The 16760-nt window shown below is 39.1% G+C and overlaps 1 protein-coding gene and 1 non-coding gene across 3 annotated transcripts; one reads left to right on the top strand and one right to left on the bottom strand.

The window, feature by feature from the left end:
- Positions 1–6470: 6470 nt before the first annotated feature.
- TRNAS-AGA (transfer RNA serine (anticodon AGA)) lies at positions 6471–6552 on the top strand. The gene has a single exon. It is a non-coding gene; the product is annotated as a tRNA-Ser (tRNA).
- Positions 6553–10789: 4237 nt separating this feature from the next.
- LOC112018098 (uncharacterized) lies at positions 10790–15856 on the bottom strand. Of its 2 annotated transcripts, none has more exons than XM_024050603.2 (9): positions 15102–15856; positions 14676–14886; positions 14252–14342; positions 14007–14152; positions 13102–13345; positions 12610–12714; positions 12345–12527; positions 11945–12146; positions 10790–11543 (listed from the first exon to the last, which is right to left on the bottom strand). In XM_024050603.2, exons 1-9 carry the CDS (start codon positions 15271–15273, stop codon positions 11062–11064), a joined length of 1836 nt encoding a protein of 611 aa, XP_023906371.2. In that variant the 5' UTR covers positions 15274–15856; the 3' UTR covers positions 10790–11061. The 2 variants fall into 2 exon arrangements, with proteins under 2 accessions (XP_023906371.2, XP_065628062.1); XM_065771990.1 differs by having other exon boundaries at positions 14676–14804; positions 15102–15214.
- Between the last annotated feature and the right edge of the window lie 904 nt (positions 15857–16760).

The raw sequence follows: 16760 nt of genomic DNA, 5'->3' as shown, positions 1-16760 counted from the left end.
TCTCGCGCACCAAAACGTCAAGCACAGAACACGAACGGCCAAGGGACGCTTCGTAAGTGAAGAAATGGGGGCTCGAGCTGGATGCGAGATTAACACCACGTGTGAGATCAAAGTCCGACTCGAGGAAGAATCATCTCCAGTAGGGCGTTCCGAAGACAAACCCCTACTTACAGAGAAATGAAAGCGTTAGACAGAACCAAGGCACTGCATGGTCCTTGGACTCAGGCCTATGGGGAAACTACTCGCTCCTCTACGCCTGGGTACTAGACAGAACCAAGGTATTGCATGGTCCTCGGACTTTGAGACAGATGATTCAACAGCAAAGAAAGAGAACTCGATATTATTTCATAAAAAAGAAAAATTACAGATTACAATCAGAGGCCCTATGGGGAAACTACTCGCTCCTCTATACCTGGGTACTAGACAGAACCAAGGTATTGCATGGTCCTCGGACTCAAACCTATGGGGAAACTAGATACTTACAGAGAAATGAAAGCGTTAGACAAAACCAAGGCACTGCATGGTCCTCGGACTCAGGCCTATGGGGAAACTATTCGCTCCTCTACGCCTGGGTACTAAACAGAACCAAGGTATTGCATGGTCCTCGGACTCAAACCTATGAGGAAACTAGATACTTACAGAGAAATAAAAGCGTTAGACAGAACCAAGGCACTGCATGGTCCTCGGACTCAGGCCTATGGGGAAACTACTCGCTCCTCTACGCCTGGGTACTAGACAGAACCAAGGTATTGCATGGTCCTCTTACTCAAACCTATGGGGAAACTAGATACTTACAGAGAAACGAAAGCGTTAGACAGAACCAAGGCACTGCATGGTCCTCGGACTCAGGCCTATGGGGAAACTACTCGCTCCTCTACGCCTGGGTACTAGACAGAACCAAGGTATTGCATGGTCTTCAGACTCAAACCTATGGGGAAACTAGATACTTACAGAGAAACGAAAGCGTTAGACAGAACCAAAGCACTGCATGGTCCTCGGACTCAGGCCTATGGGGAAACTACTCGCTCCTCTACGCCTGAGTACTAGACAGAACCAAGGTATTGCATGGTCCTCGGACTCAAACCTATGGGGAAACTAGATACTTACAGAGAAATGAAAGCGTTAGACAGAACCAAGGCATTGCATGGTCCTCGGACTCAGGCCTATGGGGAAACTACTCGCTCCTCTACACCTGGGTACTAGACAGAACCAAGGTATTGCATGGTCCTCGGACCCAAACCTATGGGGAAACTACCCGCTCAATCAGACCAATGTGCCGAACAGAACAGGGGCGTTGCATAGCCCTCGGACTCAGGCCCGCAAGGAGGCCAACCACAGAACATCCCAAGTTAGGAAAGGACCAAGCACCACAGGGCCCTTGAGACGCGAGAGAGGTGCCCATGCATACGTTCTCTCTCCTTATCATTGTTACTGGCGCAACTAACTAACATGCAATTGAAGCTAAAGTCATACTGATCTAAGGAAGAAAGGAAAAGCAGGCAGCATGTACACAAATGAACAATTCAAGTAAAGAGAAATCAAATTCACATTACAACGATGAGTTCGTAAAAATTGAATGGCAGGGGCCACAGTACATAGAAGAGAAGTATAACAAAATAAAATAACAACGTAAAAGCAAGACGAGCCGAAATGCCAGGGAGCCTACTCCTCTTGCTCTGGTTGGACAGAAGCAGCCCCTGACCCCTCCGAGCCCTGGCCCGAAGGGATAGTCTGCGGGGGTACGGCGAGAGCAGCTACTTCCTCAGTGGTGGGGGCTGGATCATCGGAAGGGATCTCCACTATCTCTGGGGGAACCTCCTCACTCGAATGCTCCCCCAGTTCAACTGTCCGCACTTCTTCAGTAATCTCCCCAACCTCAGGGTCCTCAGGGGCGGCCTCACGGATAGCGGGGGGATAATACACGTTCTCTGCCTTCCACAGGTCGGACGCAGCCTCCACCCCAGCTTGTTTGAGGGCCTCAGCCCAGACCTGAGAGCAATATCGCCTACACACTCCCAGGACTTGAGCCTTGTAATCGGCCTCTACTGCAGCCACCCCCTCAGCGTAGGCTGCGGCCTCGGCCTCCTCCTTGGCACGCTCGGCCATCTCCTTGCCATGATCAGCCTCGTCCTTGGCCCGCAGGGCCTGGCCCCTGGCCCATTCTGCTGCCCTCTGATTCCCCTCGGCCTTAGCTACGTCAGCTCGCAGGTTAGTAATCAGATCCCTCGCGATCCGCAATTGCTCCTCCGCCTCGCGTAGGTGCGTCGTCTGCTCCTTGGCCTGGGTCTGGGCGCCCTTAAGACCAGACAGCGCATTATCCCGTTCACTGGTCACCTCATTCAGAGCCTGTCGAGCTTTGACGAGGTCAGCTTCAGAATTTTTCAGAGTATTGGTGGCCTGGTATCGCCAGTCGCGCTCCTTTTTAAGAGCCTCATTCTGGTCGTTTGCCGCCCCCTCCAATGCAAAGATAGCTTGGACGGCCTGTCAAAATGACCAGTGTGCGATGAGCCCTATAAAAGAAAAAGAGTGGGAAAAGAATTGAGGTTATAGCCCTTACCATCCCCACATATCGCTTAAGGCTGAGGAAGACCTGCTCGCTCGTCAATAAGTCAAGCTCAGCCATGTCCGCTGGGAGCAGCAAGCTCCTCTCCAATGCGTCTGCCACCCGCGTACCCTCGCCCTCGTTGAAATCCCTAAGAGAGGCGTTATCCCTCAATGGCTCCCCGTGGAGTATCGGGGCTGGGAGCCAGGCATCAGCCCTGGACGAGGTGGTGTCGGCAACCTGCCTATCCGGGCTCCTTTCGCCTATCTTAAGCTGCTTGGATGGCCGCAGAGCAGTGTCCTCCTCCTGTGAGGACACCATCCTATCCCCCACAATCCTTTTACCCTTATCCTACTTCTTCTTAGGACCAGCAGGCACGGACCCAGAGGGGGAGCGCGTCTGAGAAGGAAAAGGAGAAGGAGGAAGCTTTTGCTGAGCAGAAGTAGACTTAGCCTTCGAAGGAGGAGTAGGAGTTTTCTGTTGGGACTCTCCCGGTTGGCCCTCAAGCAGGTCCAACAACTTGGTGGTGGGTTTCCTCTTGTAACCCATTGGCGGCCGAGGAGGGGTTTCTAAAACAAGGAGGTCTGCTTCGCTCAAATTTGGATCACCCAAGTCCCCGGGAGGATCCTCGGACTAATCAAGATGAGCGAAAACTTTGAACGCATCCCCTCCCCCCTCTGGAGCTTCCTCGGCGGCCTCAACAAACAGTTGGGAAGAAGAGGGGATGGCTAAGGTGACAGCTTCCTGGTCGGAGGGCTCCTCGGGGATTGAGAATCCGTCCTCGGTCACAGTAATCCTCTGAAGCCGAGGATCGTTGGCGAGGATGACGTGCTTCGAAACTGGGAACGATCTCTGGGCAGGTGTATAACCCAAAATTAGGTGGGCGGCCCTAACCTGGTTGTCGTCCTCGTTTATGTACACTGGCGCCCTCAGCACCTTTTGCAAATCTTCCCGGTTGACCAGATGGAAGTGACGCTGAAAGGCGTGCGGATCTGCAGACGGAAAGCACCACCACATTAGTAAAGAGAGAAAAAAGAAGAAAGGGGGTAAGGAAAAAAGACAATAGCTTTAAACCCTATGTCTCCCGCTGCCCCACCTGGCGTTCCCTCCGTTGTTGGGCAGTGAAGGCCATCGTGCCACTCCCCGGACACAATAAGGAAATCCTCATAGAACCCCTTGCTGGACTCGGGGAGGCACTGAATGAGCCGCACCCTGTCGTCCCTCATTTTCAGGTAATACGACTTGCCCTTAAGAAGCTGAAGATTGTAATACCAGTTCACGTCATGGTGGGTCAACCTCAGCCCCATCTTCTCGTTCAGGGCGTCCACACAGCCCAAAATTCTAAAGACATTTATCCCGCACTGGGTGGGGCCCAACCGAAAGTGCATGAGGTAACCCCTCATCACCGGACCCATGGGGATCGTCATCCCCCCTTCAAGGAAGGCGACTACGGGAATTACCACCTCACCCTCCTGTCTGTATATGCGCCACTCCCCGTCCTCACAATGTCTTAGATTCACATTGCTGGGAATTTTATAATCGGAGATGAATTTCTCCATCGCCTCCTCAGTATCGACGTATTTCTTAAACCTACCCATCCCAGTAGACGCCTAAAAGAGCTAAGAAAGAACAGGCGAAACAGAAAAAAGGGTAGCAAGAAAGGACCAAAGAGAGCGACTTACAGGAAAGAGAAAGGGCTCCTCGGATAGGCTTTTGTGCTGAAGGTGCTAGTTAGGGTGTGTCTGAACTTGGGAAGGGCGCACGAATATCCTCGATTACAAATGAGGAACAGGGAGAGGCGGTTCGTACGGGTATTTATACCCCAAATCGAGGGGCCATGCTGGTTTTCCCGCTCATGAATGCCAGACGAATCTCCACCGTTGGATGGATAACTCCTCGTTGGACATGGGGAGCACAGAGCCGCCTGGATTTAATGATGGACACGTTACGTGCTCCGAAGCGCCAGCGACGTGCCCTTGGTAGGTGAATGAGCCCTAGCACTAATGAGGGGTGGGGGGGGGGATGAGGCCGAGGATGTCAAAATCCTCCTCCCCGCCCAAGGATGCGTGCAGCAAGATTTTGAGGGGCTATTGTGGGGCCAGGAAATCGTACAGCCACGGCCCACTCTAAGCCAGGCCCAAATGGCCCAGTCCGAGGAGGGATGACTACCCAAGGCCAATTTGGGGAGCAAACCCTCCCTTGGATCCGCGCTGAAGATCCCCTCGTCCTCGGCGTACTAAGGATAACTATAGGGGAGGGGGGATAGACCCAGAGTCAGTTGTCACCTCAACACTTAATACGTTCACCAACCCTTCTGGCCGCATTAATGGGGATGCAACCCCCGGGCAGGGCTACATCGATCAGATTGAACCACTTGAGCACAGATACGACCTCTGATGGGACAGGCGGCCAGAGGAGAGGCCAATGAACGATCAACAGGAAGAGGAAGAGAGTAGTATATAAGAGAGACAAGCAAAATGTAAGGGGGGCTTTTTGGAGTAGAGAGGAAAAAGGGGAAAAAAGCCTCCTCGGCCATGGGCCGAAGAGCATCTCCTAGTTGTAAATTGTTCCAAGTGTTTCTTCAATAAAAGGAAAAGATGTTCCGGCTTCTAAGGGGCCGGTCAGCGCCTAAACCTTCAACCCACTCTCTACAAATTTATTGTTCTGGGTTCGTTGGGCCTATAACCAATCTCTTTGGGCTTAGGCTACAGAAATCGACCCTACAGTTGTATTTAATGCTAGCTAGATGTTAAATTCTAACTTATATGATGTGCTATTGTGTTAGAGTTGTTTTCCCTTCCCTTTTCCTTGCGTGCGTGTTTTTGTTTCTTTACAACAACAAAAAATGCTAAATAGTAGATTCCAACTTAGCCTCTTTTTTTTTCTTTTTTTTTTCATATTTTTATGTGTGTGGAAATTGGAAAATAGTTCTAGTTAGTTCAACTGATAAAGTTTCTCATTATTGAATAAGAGACATGAGATTCAAATTATGTTTATTGCAAAAATTAACTGGTGTTTTAGCTCGATGATAAAACAATTATTATAGAGTAGATATTATAAGTTTAAATTTTACCATATTTATCTAAATAAATAAATAACCCTAAGGACTACCACAAAACTTGGTCACCACACTCAACAACACGACTTTCTAAAAAAAAAAATCAACAACACGAAAGAACTAAAGAAGACACTTTTCAATCTCTTTTATGTTCCCATATTTCTGTCTATTCTTTGCTCTATTTGTCCTAAAAATTCCTCTCGCCTTGTGTGTGTGTGTGTGTTTTTTTTTTCACACTAATGCATGATAGATCCATTAAAGCACCTCTTATTATCATCCCTATGTAATGCTTGAAATGTGTTTTTTAATATATATATATATACACACATACACACACTATGTATTTCAATTTATAAGGAAGAATCCTTTAAATTAAGATGGTTCCAAACTATTGCTCGGAGATTTTGAACTTATGAATCTCATAAGGTCTTAGAATCACTAGGTCAATCTTTTGAGGGAGGTTTTTTAAAGGTCAATTAAGGCAAATTATATTTGCATCTTTATTCTCTCTAAATTATTCCTTTAGATGCAGGATTTTTTTTTTCCGAATTAATTTGTTGGTAAAATATATGAGGGTTGCTAGCTACACCACAAAATACATTAGAACGAATCAACAAGATCCATTTGAAAAAAAAAAAAAAAAATACATTATGCCATTTTCAATAACAATGACAAAGTAAAACAAATATGCAAGTAGGTTCTTTTAACACTTGTAAATCCTAAGTTGTTTTGTTAATGTTCCACGTAAAAGTAATTTTCAGTTTCTTTTTTCTTAAATGATCTATTAATATTTAATGTAGCAAAATCTAGGTATTCTTATGCTGCCTAAATGCTTTATATTAGATAACTCAAGACTCCTACAATCACCTGGTGGGCGTGCCGGAGTGGTTATCGGGCATGACTAGAAATCATGTGGGCTCTGCCCGCGCAGGTTCGAATCCTGCCGCTCACGCTTTTTTTTAATCCTTTTTTTTTTTTTTTAGTTAACTAACTAATTTTTGTAAAAGAATATAGTAGAATCATTGGATAAGATGTTGTTCCTCTGAGTTACATATGCTTCACTTGATTATTTTGATAACTTACTGAACTCAAGATCATAATATTCTTCTTCTCAATTAAAAAAAAAATGTACATTATTCTTTTGCAATCAATTCTTTTTCTTTCACTGTTTTTCAATATCACATTTTACGGCTATTGCAGATGTAGAAGTGCACCATATAAGTATGTGCTAAAAATATGATTAGACTTATACTGATTTACTTGAGATAGAAACTTAAATAGGCTGTGTAACAAGAGGAAAATTGTCACACTCCAAACCTAAAAGGGTCCAAAGCATGAGAAATACATCCCAAAGGTACCTGTAAATTTTTCCTTTTTGACAATTCAATCCAAACAATTCATACAAAGTATCAACATTAAGAATTTTCATGATAATTTCATTAAAAATTACTTTCAAAGTAAGTCAAAGCTCTTAAAAGCTTTTCTCACACTCTTCTTTTCACTCGAATTTAACATTCTTCCTAGTTAATAGTGTCAAAGGAGTTGCAATGCTGGAAAATCTCTCTATAAATCTTCTATAATAACCAAAAATGCCCAAGAAACTTCTAACATCAGTCACATTTGTAGGCCTATCCCAATTATATCTTATTAGGATCCACTATGATTCAAAACCATTTTGCAATCTCAGGAAATCTGGGAGTGGTTACAGCCAAGGTACGTATGCTTTTGTAATGTCTTTAATTGACTAAACTCAAAAGGGATGTTGGAAATATTTTAGTGAATAAACAAGTTTTGATACAAAAACAATATCCCAAATAATTATCAAGAATATAAAATAAAATAAAAGGAATTTAGTACAATCTCACAATGCTATAGAATCACACTGCGAAAGCATTGTCCTTAAAGGTTGATTCGTGCCACTCAAAGTAAAACTTGGTGCGATTGGTTCTCTTGGCCAAACAACCTCCCAAGATTAGACTATAGTGTCGAACTTTGTGATGTACGCACTTCCACTCACAAAAGGTTTAAGAACAACCCTCTATTACCTTTCCTTAGAACAAATATTCTTGTAGAAAAGTATGTGGGAGAGAAAGATAGTAGAATTGTGTATATCTAAAACATAGAATAGTAAAAAAAACTCTCTAGAAAATATGTTATGATGAGTATTATATAGGCTACTTATGAAAATAATAGTCTATAGTTATTGGTTACTAATAACCCTTAAAAGTCCAATGACTATATTATCAATTATTGTCTAATGACTATTTTTCTCATAATTGTCCAACGGCTATTTTACTCATAAATTTCCAACGGTTAGAAAATAAATAAAAATAAAAGTGTTTGAAATACACACCCATACCAACAAGGGAAACCCCAATTATTTGGGCAACTCCTCTCTAAGAATATACATCTACTTGGGGAACCATATGGAATTATGGACCATCGATATTTTTAAAGGCATTTCCTAGCGTGCAATGCAAAGTTCTTGTTGTCATAATCCAAGCTACTATGGACCTGTTCTAGAACTATGAAGTATTTAGTTGGGAAACATTAGAATGTTGCATAGCAATTGAGGTTTTAAACCTACTGTTTCGGTCCAGTCCAATCTGTTCGGCCCATTAGGCCAATCCAATCCATTATGTCATTTCAATCAATCTAGTTTACTTTTTGTGAAACCTGGGATCCGGACCGAAACTCAGATTTTATAAAATTTAGAACCACCAGTCCATCAAGAGTTTTCAACGAGTCGTCTATACAAATTAATAATAATAAATAAATAAATAAATAAGGCAAAAATACAAAGTACACCATTTAAGTTTGGTTAAAATTCATTTCAATTCTCAAATTTTGTTTTTGTTCAATTGAATATTCTAAGTTTCAAATTTATTCAATTAAGTCATCTCTGTCAACTTCCATTAATTTATTTAAAAAATATATAATTTTTTTTTCAATAATTTGTTGGATTTTTTAATTAAAAAATTTGAAGAAAATAAATAAATATTTGGACACTTAGCCACAACATTTAAGAAAATTTGATGGAGGTATCTCAATTGAATGAAATTTCTTATAAATTAAAATTAAATTAAATAAACTTAAAACTCAAAGAACTCAATTAAATAAAAAGTAAAATTAAAGTACTAAATAAATTTTTGTCAAATTCAGATGATGAAATTTTTATTTTTACCAGGTAAAAAATCTTATAAAAAAATAAAATAAAATAAAATTTACATGGTACTTGTCTTCCAGGAAGTAAGGTACGTGTATTTTTATTTTACTAAAACAAACAACACTGTCAAGCGACAACACAACCTTCCCTCTTTCACTGTCTTCTGCTCTGCTCATCTCAGTTCTCACTCCCACAGTCCCACCTACCACACTATGCCCGGTTCAGGGACTTGCCAGTCGGGTCGGGTTACGAGGCCGGTGTACGGTCTCTGACTCTGGGAGCGATTGTTTGTGGAGCTGTGTTGCAAGTCAGGAATTTAAGGTTCTCTCTGTTTTCGCATTCTCTTGTGATAATTGGTTTCGCCCTCAAGTATGTGTCTTTTTTTTCCTTTTTGAGTTTTAAATGATTGAAAGAGTTATGGTCACTAATGATGCAGATGGAAGTTGAGTTTTTAATGGAATTATTTGAAATGGGTAGCTTGTTCAGGTCAGCATGCGCATTTGATAGACTATTTCACTTCATTCAATTGTTACATATTTTAGATTGAAGTTGAGTTTTCATGATTTGTAAGATGCTATATTTAGATTCAACTAAAGGGTATTGAATTGAGTGGCATGGATTGGTGAGTGAGTGAATGATTACAAAGGACCAATATTTCTGGTTGAGTGAACTGATTTTTTTGTAAATGGGATTTGGCTTTCCATTTAGGTAGATGGAAGTTGAATATAGCTGAAACTGGAAAGGGCTGTTGAATATAGTCTTTGCATGAAAAATCCATTTTTTTACTTGAATTTTCTTCCAAAAACACCCCATACAAAGTTCATCATTATTAGAACCCCAGTTCTTGCTTCTGTTAAAAAAATGAAGCTCTCTTCTGTAACCAGTTTGGCAGTGTAAGAGGTCATTGGGATAACATGGACTATATCAACCTGAGTACCTAACCATATTGCATCCTATTAAAGTCTTAAGGTATCTATTTAACAAAAGCAAATCTTTAACCCAATTATTTTTGGGGTCGACAAAGATCCTCAACATATTAGTTAAGATCGGCCACATGTATTCTATCCAAAGTTCTAAGGTATCTATAATGTTTCATATTAGTCAGGATCTTTTTTATTTGTGTATCTATCGTAATTTTACAACTGGCCTACATTAAATTGTTCTTTGCATAATCTCCACACTGTCAAGTATGACAGATATTTCATATTTGTCATTTACAAGTTCTATGGCTCTGTTAGAGGTTCCCCAATAATGGTCTTGATTTGACTTGAAAATTACTCTTTGATTTTTGGGGCTAGGGGGTTAAGTTTCAGCTGTGTGGGTCTTGGACGCCTTGATTTCTTGTTTTCTTTTCTTTTCTTTCGTTTTACTTTGCTTTCCTCTATGTTTTCTCTTTTGTCTTGATATAGTCCTAGCCAATGTACAGTACAGATCTTTGTTTTAATAAATCACTTGATTTTTCTCTCTCCAAGTCTCTACCCTTCCTTTTGTCTCGTACTGGTGCAAGAGGCCTATCAAATTTTACTTCTAAAATTCGAAGTAAGTCAGTCTATAAAATACCAATCACCTCTTCCATACCCCCACAAAAGTGAGAGTCTTATGCATTAAGTATTAATCATTTCATATAATCGGAGAAAGAGTACTATCAGTTTCTCCTAATGCGCAGTTGGTTTGGTGTATCAAATCAGCAAATAAATGGTAGTTGCTCTCTCCAATGTTACTCCCTGCATAGTTTTCCTTCTTTTTTTCTCCTCCCCATGAAAGTTTGAAATGCCAGTATTACCACCAAACCAATAATTTAATGTTTACCATCTTAGCCAACCAAAAAAAATCGACCACGTGAGTTCATTTATCTATTTGGTAACATGTCATCACACCGTACTTTTCAAAATATAACTTCTTCTTTTTTTTAATTTTCAATTTTTTAGGTACAATTTTTTTTTTAATAATCTCTATGAAAAAAAATGAAAAATAAATTGTACCAAACAAGACTTTTGTTTTCATTTCAATTTCACTTACAAGATGAGTAGAAACAAAAGAGAATATTTTATAAAACCATCATATGGGCTTTCAAACATATGATCCATGCATGTTCGGCTAGATTATGGCTCATAAAAACGGAGTAGACATAATGAGAATACACAATACAGATAATACCTAAACTGGGCTGGTTATAAGGTAACCTACGCTTGGCTTGACTAAATTCACATAAGCAAGCACAACCTTTTTCACAGCTGCTGCTGATATGACCTGTTGTGTGCCTAGCCTTATTGGAATTCAGATACCCAAATTCACCTAATGTATCTTCATCTTTAAACCAAAGCCTAAAGGAAACAAAGGATCATAATGCTCATCCCCATAATTCACAGGCAGCTGGTCTGCTCTCTTGAACCAAGTGACAGGGAGCTTTCCCTGGAACTCATATTCTCCAAACACTACATCTGCTACTCCCTCTCCTTGGCTCCCCGGCAACCAAGCTGCAACCAATGCATCAATCTTTTCCAGAAGTTCTGGTTCCAAAACAAGAGGCCTTCCAGATATCAGAACTACCAAAGTAGGAACTCTTTCTGCAACCATGTTAATAACATTGGCACCATCAAAAGGAATCTTGAGCTCTACATTATATCCCTTGCTTTCAGCATAAGCAGGCTCACCAACAACAACTATAGCAAAGGAGAATTCTAGGCCTTCAAAGGTTGCTAATGATGGGTTTTGCTCATATATGACTTCTACATGTTCTCCAACTGCTTCTTTAATGCCTTCCAATATTGTTGTGCCTAGAACACAAGGAAAATCCGTATGAGAGAGGTATAAAACTATACAAATTATTCCATTGCTTTTAACATGGTTGCATGGTCTTTCAAATGTATGTGTTCCCTAAATACTTAATAAAAAAAAATTCTCTTTTTATCTCTTTCCCTTGATGGTGACACTTCATTTCTCATTTCTTCTCTACCCCATCTCCCAAATAAAATTTATTAGTCAAAACTTTAATACAATTTTTTAGTTACTATACCTTAAGTTCAAAATCATGTAGTTTATTGACAATGCAAACAATCATGTACCTTACTAGCTTATTGGCCAATGCATTTTTTAGTTACTATACTTTATTAGCTTATTGACAATGCAAACTATCATGTACCATATTTTTATAGTTAAATCAACCATGTGTTCTTACCTATGGTTATTCTGCCACTGGTTCCATACTTTGTTATTGTCCAACCTCCACACTGGTACCCAAGATCATCAGCATGCCTCCCAATAACTAATATTCTTCTAGCATTTTTATTTAGAGGGAGGAATGGCTTCTCCAGGTCCTTCCCATTCTTTAGCAAAATCAGTGATTTTCTTACTGCTTCACGTGCCAATTCTCTGTGCACCTTTTATCAAAGAAAATTATAAGATAATACAACCATTTCTATCTTCCGCTAAGGATAGTGTGACTATTATTTCATTCATTTAGGCTTAGTCTATGTAAATTGTAGCAACTGCACATAAATAGAATCAATAGTCAGTTAACTCTTTTATCAAAAAAAAAAAAGTCAGTTAACTCTAAAACATGCTCCACTAAACAATACCTTGCAACCAACCATATCTAGCAAGGATCTATCAGCAAAGGGATGCTCAAAAAGGCCAGCAATAAATTTGACTTTCAATATTCGTTTCACAGCATCATCAATCCTGGACATGGGTATCTCCCCTGATTCAACGAGAGATATTAAAGTTTCAAAATATTCTTCATATCGAAAAGGCTCCATATTCTGCACATAATCACAACACATTAAAATTAAGTGGCTTGCACAACTTTGCGGTCATTCAATTATTTGAGACTTCAAACTTTACCATGTCCACTCCTGCATTAATTGATGTTAAAACGCAATGTCGATAATCTGCTCTGTATGGTTCACATATCGTGTCAATTCCTTCCCAACCTGATAAAAGAAATCCCTGCCAAAAAGAGAAAGAAATAGTTCATTTAGCTTTTTTATGATGAAGTTCCATTTTAGCAACTCGCTGTTGTCCAATATCACTTTAAACCAAGACAAAGATAACTCAATAAGCACACATACACAAAGAATACAAGATTTTATATTTGTGGTTGGACAAATTGCATACATCCACAGACCAAGATGGAAAAAAAGTATTTCTAAGAAAACAAGAGATTAAAATAGTAGTGCGAAGGCTCTGTTACGTGGTTCCTGTTTTCTAACTTGTTATGTGTTTTGATTACATCTAAATTCAACCCACATCATCACTTACAAAGTCCCAAGATTAAAGAAAGATGAGCAAAGGTATATGTCTTGGTGAAAATCTTGAAATCAGAGGCTTAAGCACCTTGAATCCCAGCTTCTCTTTCAAAATATCTGTTAAGAGAAAACGGTGACCATGCATTCTAGTCCCATTCCAGCTGGTATAAGAGGGCATAATAGTGGAGACTCCTTGAGCCAAACAATGCAGGTAAGGTTTCATATGGATCCTCTCCAAGTCTTCAAAAGATGAGACGGTATTTCCTTCCATTAAACCTAGTTCAGTGCCTCCATCTCCAACGAAATGCTTGGCACATGCAATAACATTTGTTCTGCATTTATAGATGAAAAAAAATAGTCAAACAAAAATCAAATAACCTACTGTCAACAAATTTTTTTTAACACTTCCGTGATGGTGGCATTGGAAGACTTATGTGATTAAGGCTCTTAGTGGCATTGGAATAATTATGTGATTAAAGGCTTTTAGAAGAATGTGGAATGGATTTCCACAAAGCGTTTGGTACATTTTTGGGCTGTATGAGAGAGAAACATTTGGTGTTTGGGGCTTGGAAGTTATGAGAGTGTTGAGTTTGTGAATTGAGATTATAAGTTTGAGTTGAGTTAGGTGTTGTTACATTTGGGTTAGGTTTGTGTTTGAGGATTTTTGAATTTGATTTCTGATAATGTAGGCATAAATTTGGTAGAACCATATAACAATGTTGTCACATATGTTTCACTAACAAAAGTACATAAACACAAATCAAAAGAAGTACAACAAGATTAAAAATTTCTACGTTTCGATTTATCAAGTTTGAGGTTGAAATTCATTTTATCATTATATGAACTTCCACTGCTAAATGATGTACAAAAGACAAAGCGATGAAGAGATTAACAATGTTAATAGACAGATCCCATAAAAAAAAATGTTAATAGACAGTTCACATTCATTATAGAAGGTTAGAATGAGAAGTAGTTCTAGAATTTTTTTCTTACCTGCTAGCTACGTAAGGATAACCATTAGGATGCCCTTTGGGCGGTATGCCCTGATATCCTACAACAGCAGATGTCATGGCACTAACTATTTCACTATCCTCACTAAAACTCTCATAACATAATCCCCACCTTGGATCTCTGATAACCTGTAGGTACATTTCCACAGCAACCCCAAAAATCATGCATGTGGATTAATAACTGAAGAACACAACGAAATGGTCTTGCATTAATATGAATCAACTTACAGCTACACAAGGAGCAATAGAAAAATTAGTTCCAGTTGCTCTGAGTTCCAGTGCAGTAGCAGCTGCAATTCTTTCAACCAAGTTCTTATCTCTACAACAAATAGCAGTCGGGATAATGAACAACAAGGAATATAAGGCTATGACATAAAAAAGTCTCTTTATGCATCGATGAGCTTGATATATCTTAAAACATTTTAATTAATATGTAGTTGATTCTTGAACATGCTACAACCAATAAAAATCATCTATCCCACTAGATGTGTTCTACTTTATACTCCACCAAATGTAAAATGCAATGTGTAGTGAAACATGAAGTCAGACACTCAAGTTGGGACAATAGATATTTACTTACTATTGAAATATGGCATCTAGCTATATGATTATACGTGCATCAATCAGCTGCAATATATATAAAAGGACTTGCCTAGTTGCTCCAAGGCCAATGTTATGAGGGAAAACTGTAGTACCGAACACATTGCCATGGCCATGGACAGAATCACACATTTGTATAATTGGAATGCCAAGACGTGATTCTAAAGCTGCCTTCTGTAAACTGTCAACCATATCAGCCCAGTCAGTTGCTGAAGCAGGTTCAGTCGGATAACAACTGGCTGGGAAAGAATATAATATAGCTCCTATATGCAAATGATATAGAACTAACATAAGTGAAGGAAAATGTCTATAAAAAAAAAAAGTCTATCCAGTGCTCAAATCTCCAACTTTTATGGGGTATTAAAGAAATGATTGTTAGGCAGACTTATCCCAAATTTATTTTTGGAGAGACTAACTCCCAAACTCAAATCCAAGACATATTAAAGACAAGATGTGCAAATTATTAAGAACAATGTACCAATGGACAAGTCTTTGATGGTGGAAGGACTAGCAGCAGGATTCTCAGTACAGGTCATTTGGCCAACTTTCTCCTTCAAGGACATGTGAGAGAGGAGGTTATTGACCCTAGCTTCAATTGGCCGATTTGGATCTTTGTAGATGAACCTGCAGCTATCTGTTGCTTCACTCATCTTTGGTTTTTTTTTTTTTTTCTTCTTTGTTGCTGAACTGACCCCGGTTCTGCTTACACAAAAGCTTGGCTAATCTTTGAGTTACAAGATAAACATTACTACTTGTAGTTTTTATACTGAGATAGTAATGCAATGGGCAGCAATTTCAGAGTAAGATATTGATAGTAAGTTATTGGAACAAAAGAAACACAAGAAGCTAAACTCTACTGCTGACAAACCTACACTTATATTATAGATCAACCACTTTGCAAGAACTAATTCACTAATTTAAGTTATTTCCAGGAATCTAAGCATGAAAAGTAGTTCTCTTTTGGTTTATTTATTTCTTATCCTAGGACCTAGGCGAATTAAGAACAAAAAGAAATAATCACTAAGATAAGAATGAAATGGGCATGAGCATGACTAAAAAAAGACTACTTTTTATTATTAAAAAAAATAGAAGAAGAAGAAGAAGAAGAGTGTTAGTCTTTTTAGAGTTGATACGAGTAATGTCAGCCAAGTTTTTTTAATTAAATTTTATGACTCTTAAATGATGTTTCCCTTTCTTTCTTTGGCCTTCTCGGTTTTTTTTTTTTTTTTTTTTCCTTCCTCCATTGAGTCTTGAGAGATATAACATTAGGATATTTGACTTTAGCTGGGTGGCTGTAATACTAATTTTATGTTCACAAATTTACATGAAGGGTGTTTTATAAATCTCAGTTTGCATTAGCTATCATATGTAAAAAGAAAATTTTATATTATAAGTTTTCATGGTTACAAACAAGATAATGCAGGGAAGGGAGATCAAACCTTGGTGTTCTTCACAAAAAAGAGCATAAAATCCTGCTGAGTTACTAGACTTTTGGATTTTGAAAATCTTTTTCAAACTACGCCTAAACAAAAATGAAATTTTGTATCAGTTTGGATAGTGCTTAAAGTAAAGTTGCGTTTTCTACGTTGCGGTTTCTCTTTTTTTTTTTTTTTTGACCGGCTTTCTTGACTTTTTAGAGACAAAAATTACTGTTTATGAAAGTGTGTGCACGGTTTATGCACTGTTCATGATTAAAAAATATTAAGAATAAGTCCCACGGTACTATTTATCCATTTTAAAATTATTTTGCTACAGTGTTTTCAGCCACAATCAGTTTTCTGCAACTTTCAACAACAATAAATTGTATCCAAACAGACCCTTTATGAGATTGAACATACAAAAATAAGTTGGTTTAATTTCTAAATTAAACCTCAACAAACGGCACCTAAGTAAGACAACATTTGATGTATAAAATAGTTGTCTCCACAACTTTCTAGAATAATTTTAGCGGGGTCTATTATAATGAGAATATGTCTATTAATTTTGACATAGTAGTGCACCGCACACCCAATTTGTTAATTTTGATACTAATTTTGGATGACAGAGTGGATATTATACATCAAACTTGAATTGGTGTGTTAATTACAAAAATAAAAATACAATATGTGATACATATAACAAATAAACCTTTTGTGTG

Source organism: Quercus suber, unplaced genomic scaffold (assembly GCF_002906115.3).
Source record: "Quercus suber isolate HL8 unplaced genomic scaffold, Cork oak 2.0 scaffold_52, whole genome shotgun sequence".
Taxonomy (NCBI): Eukaryota; Viridiplantae; Streptophyta; class Magnoliopsida; order Fagales; family Fagaceae; genus Quercus; species Quercus suber.
Note: the sequence above shows the minus strand (reverse complement) of the source record. Positions and strands in the feature narration are given on the sequence as shown.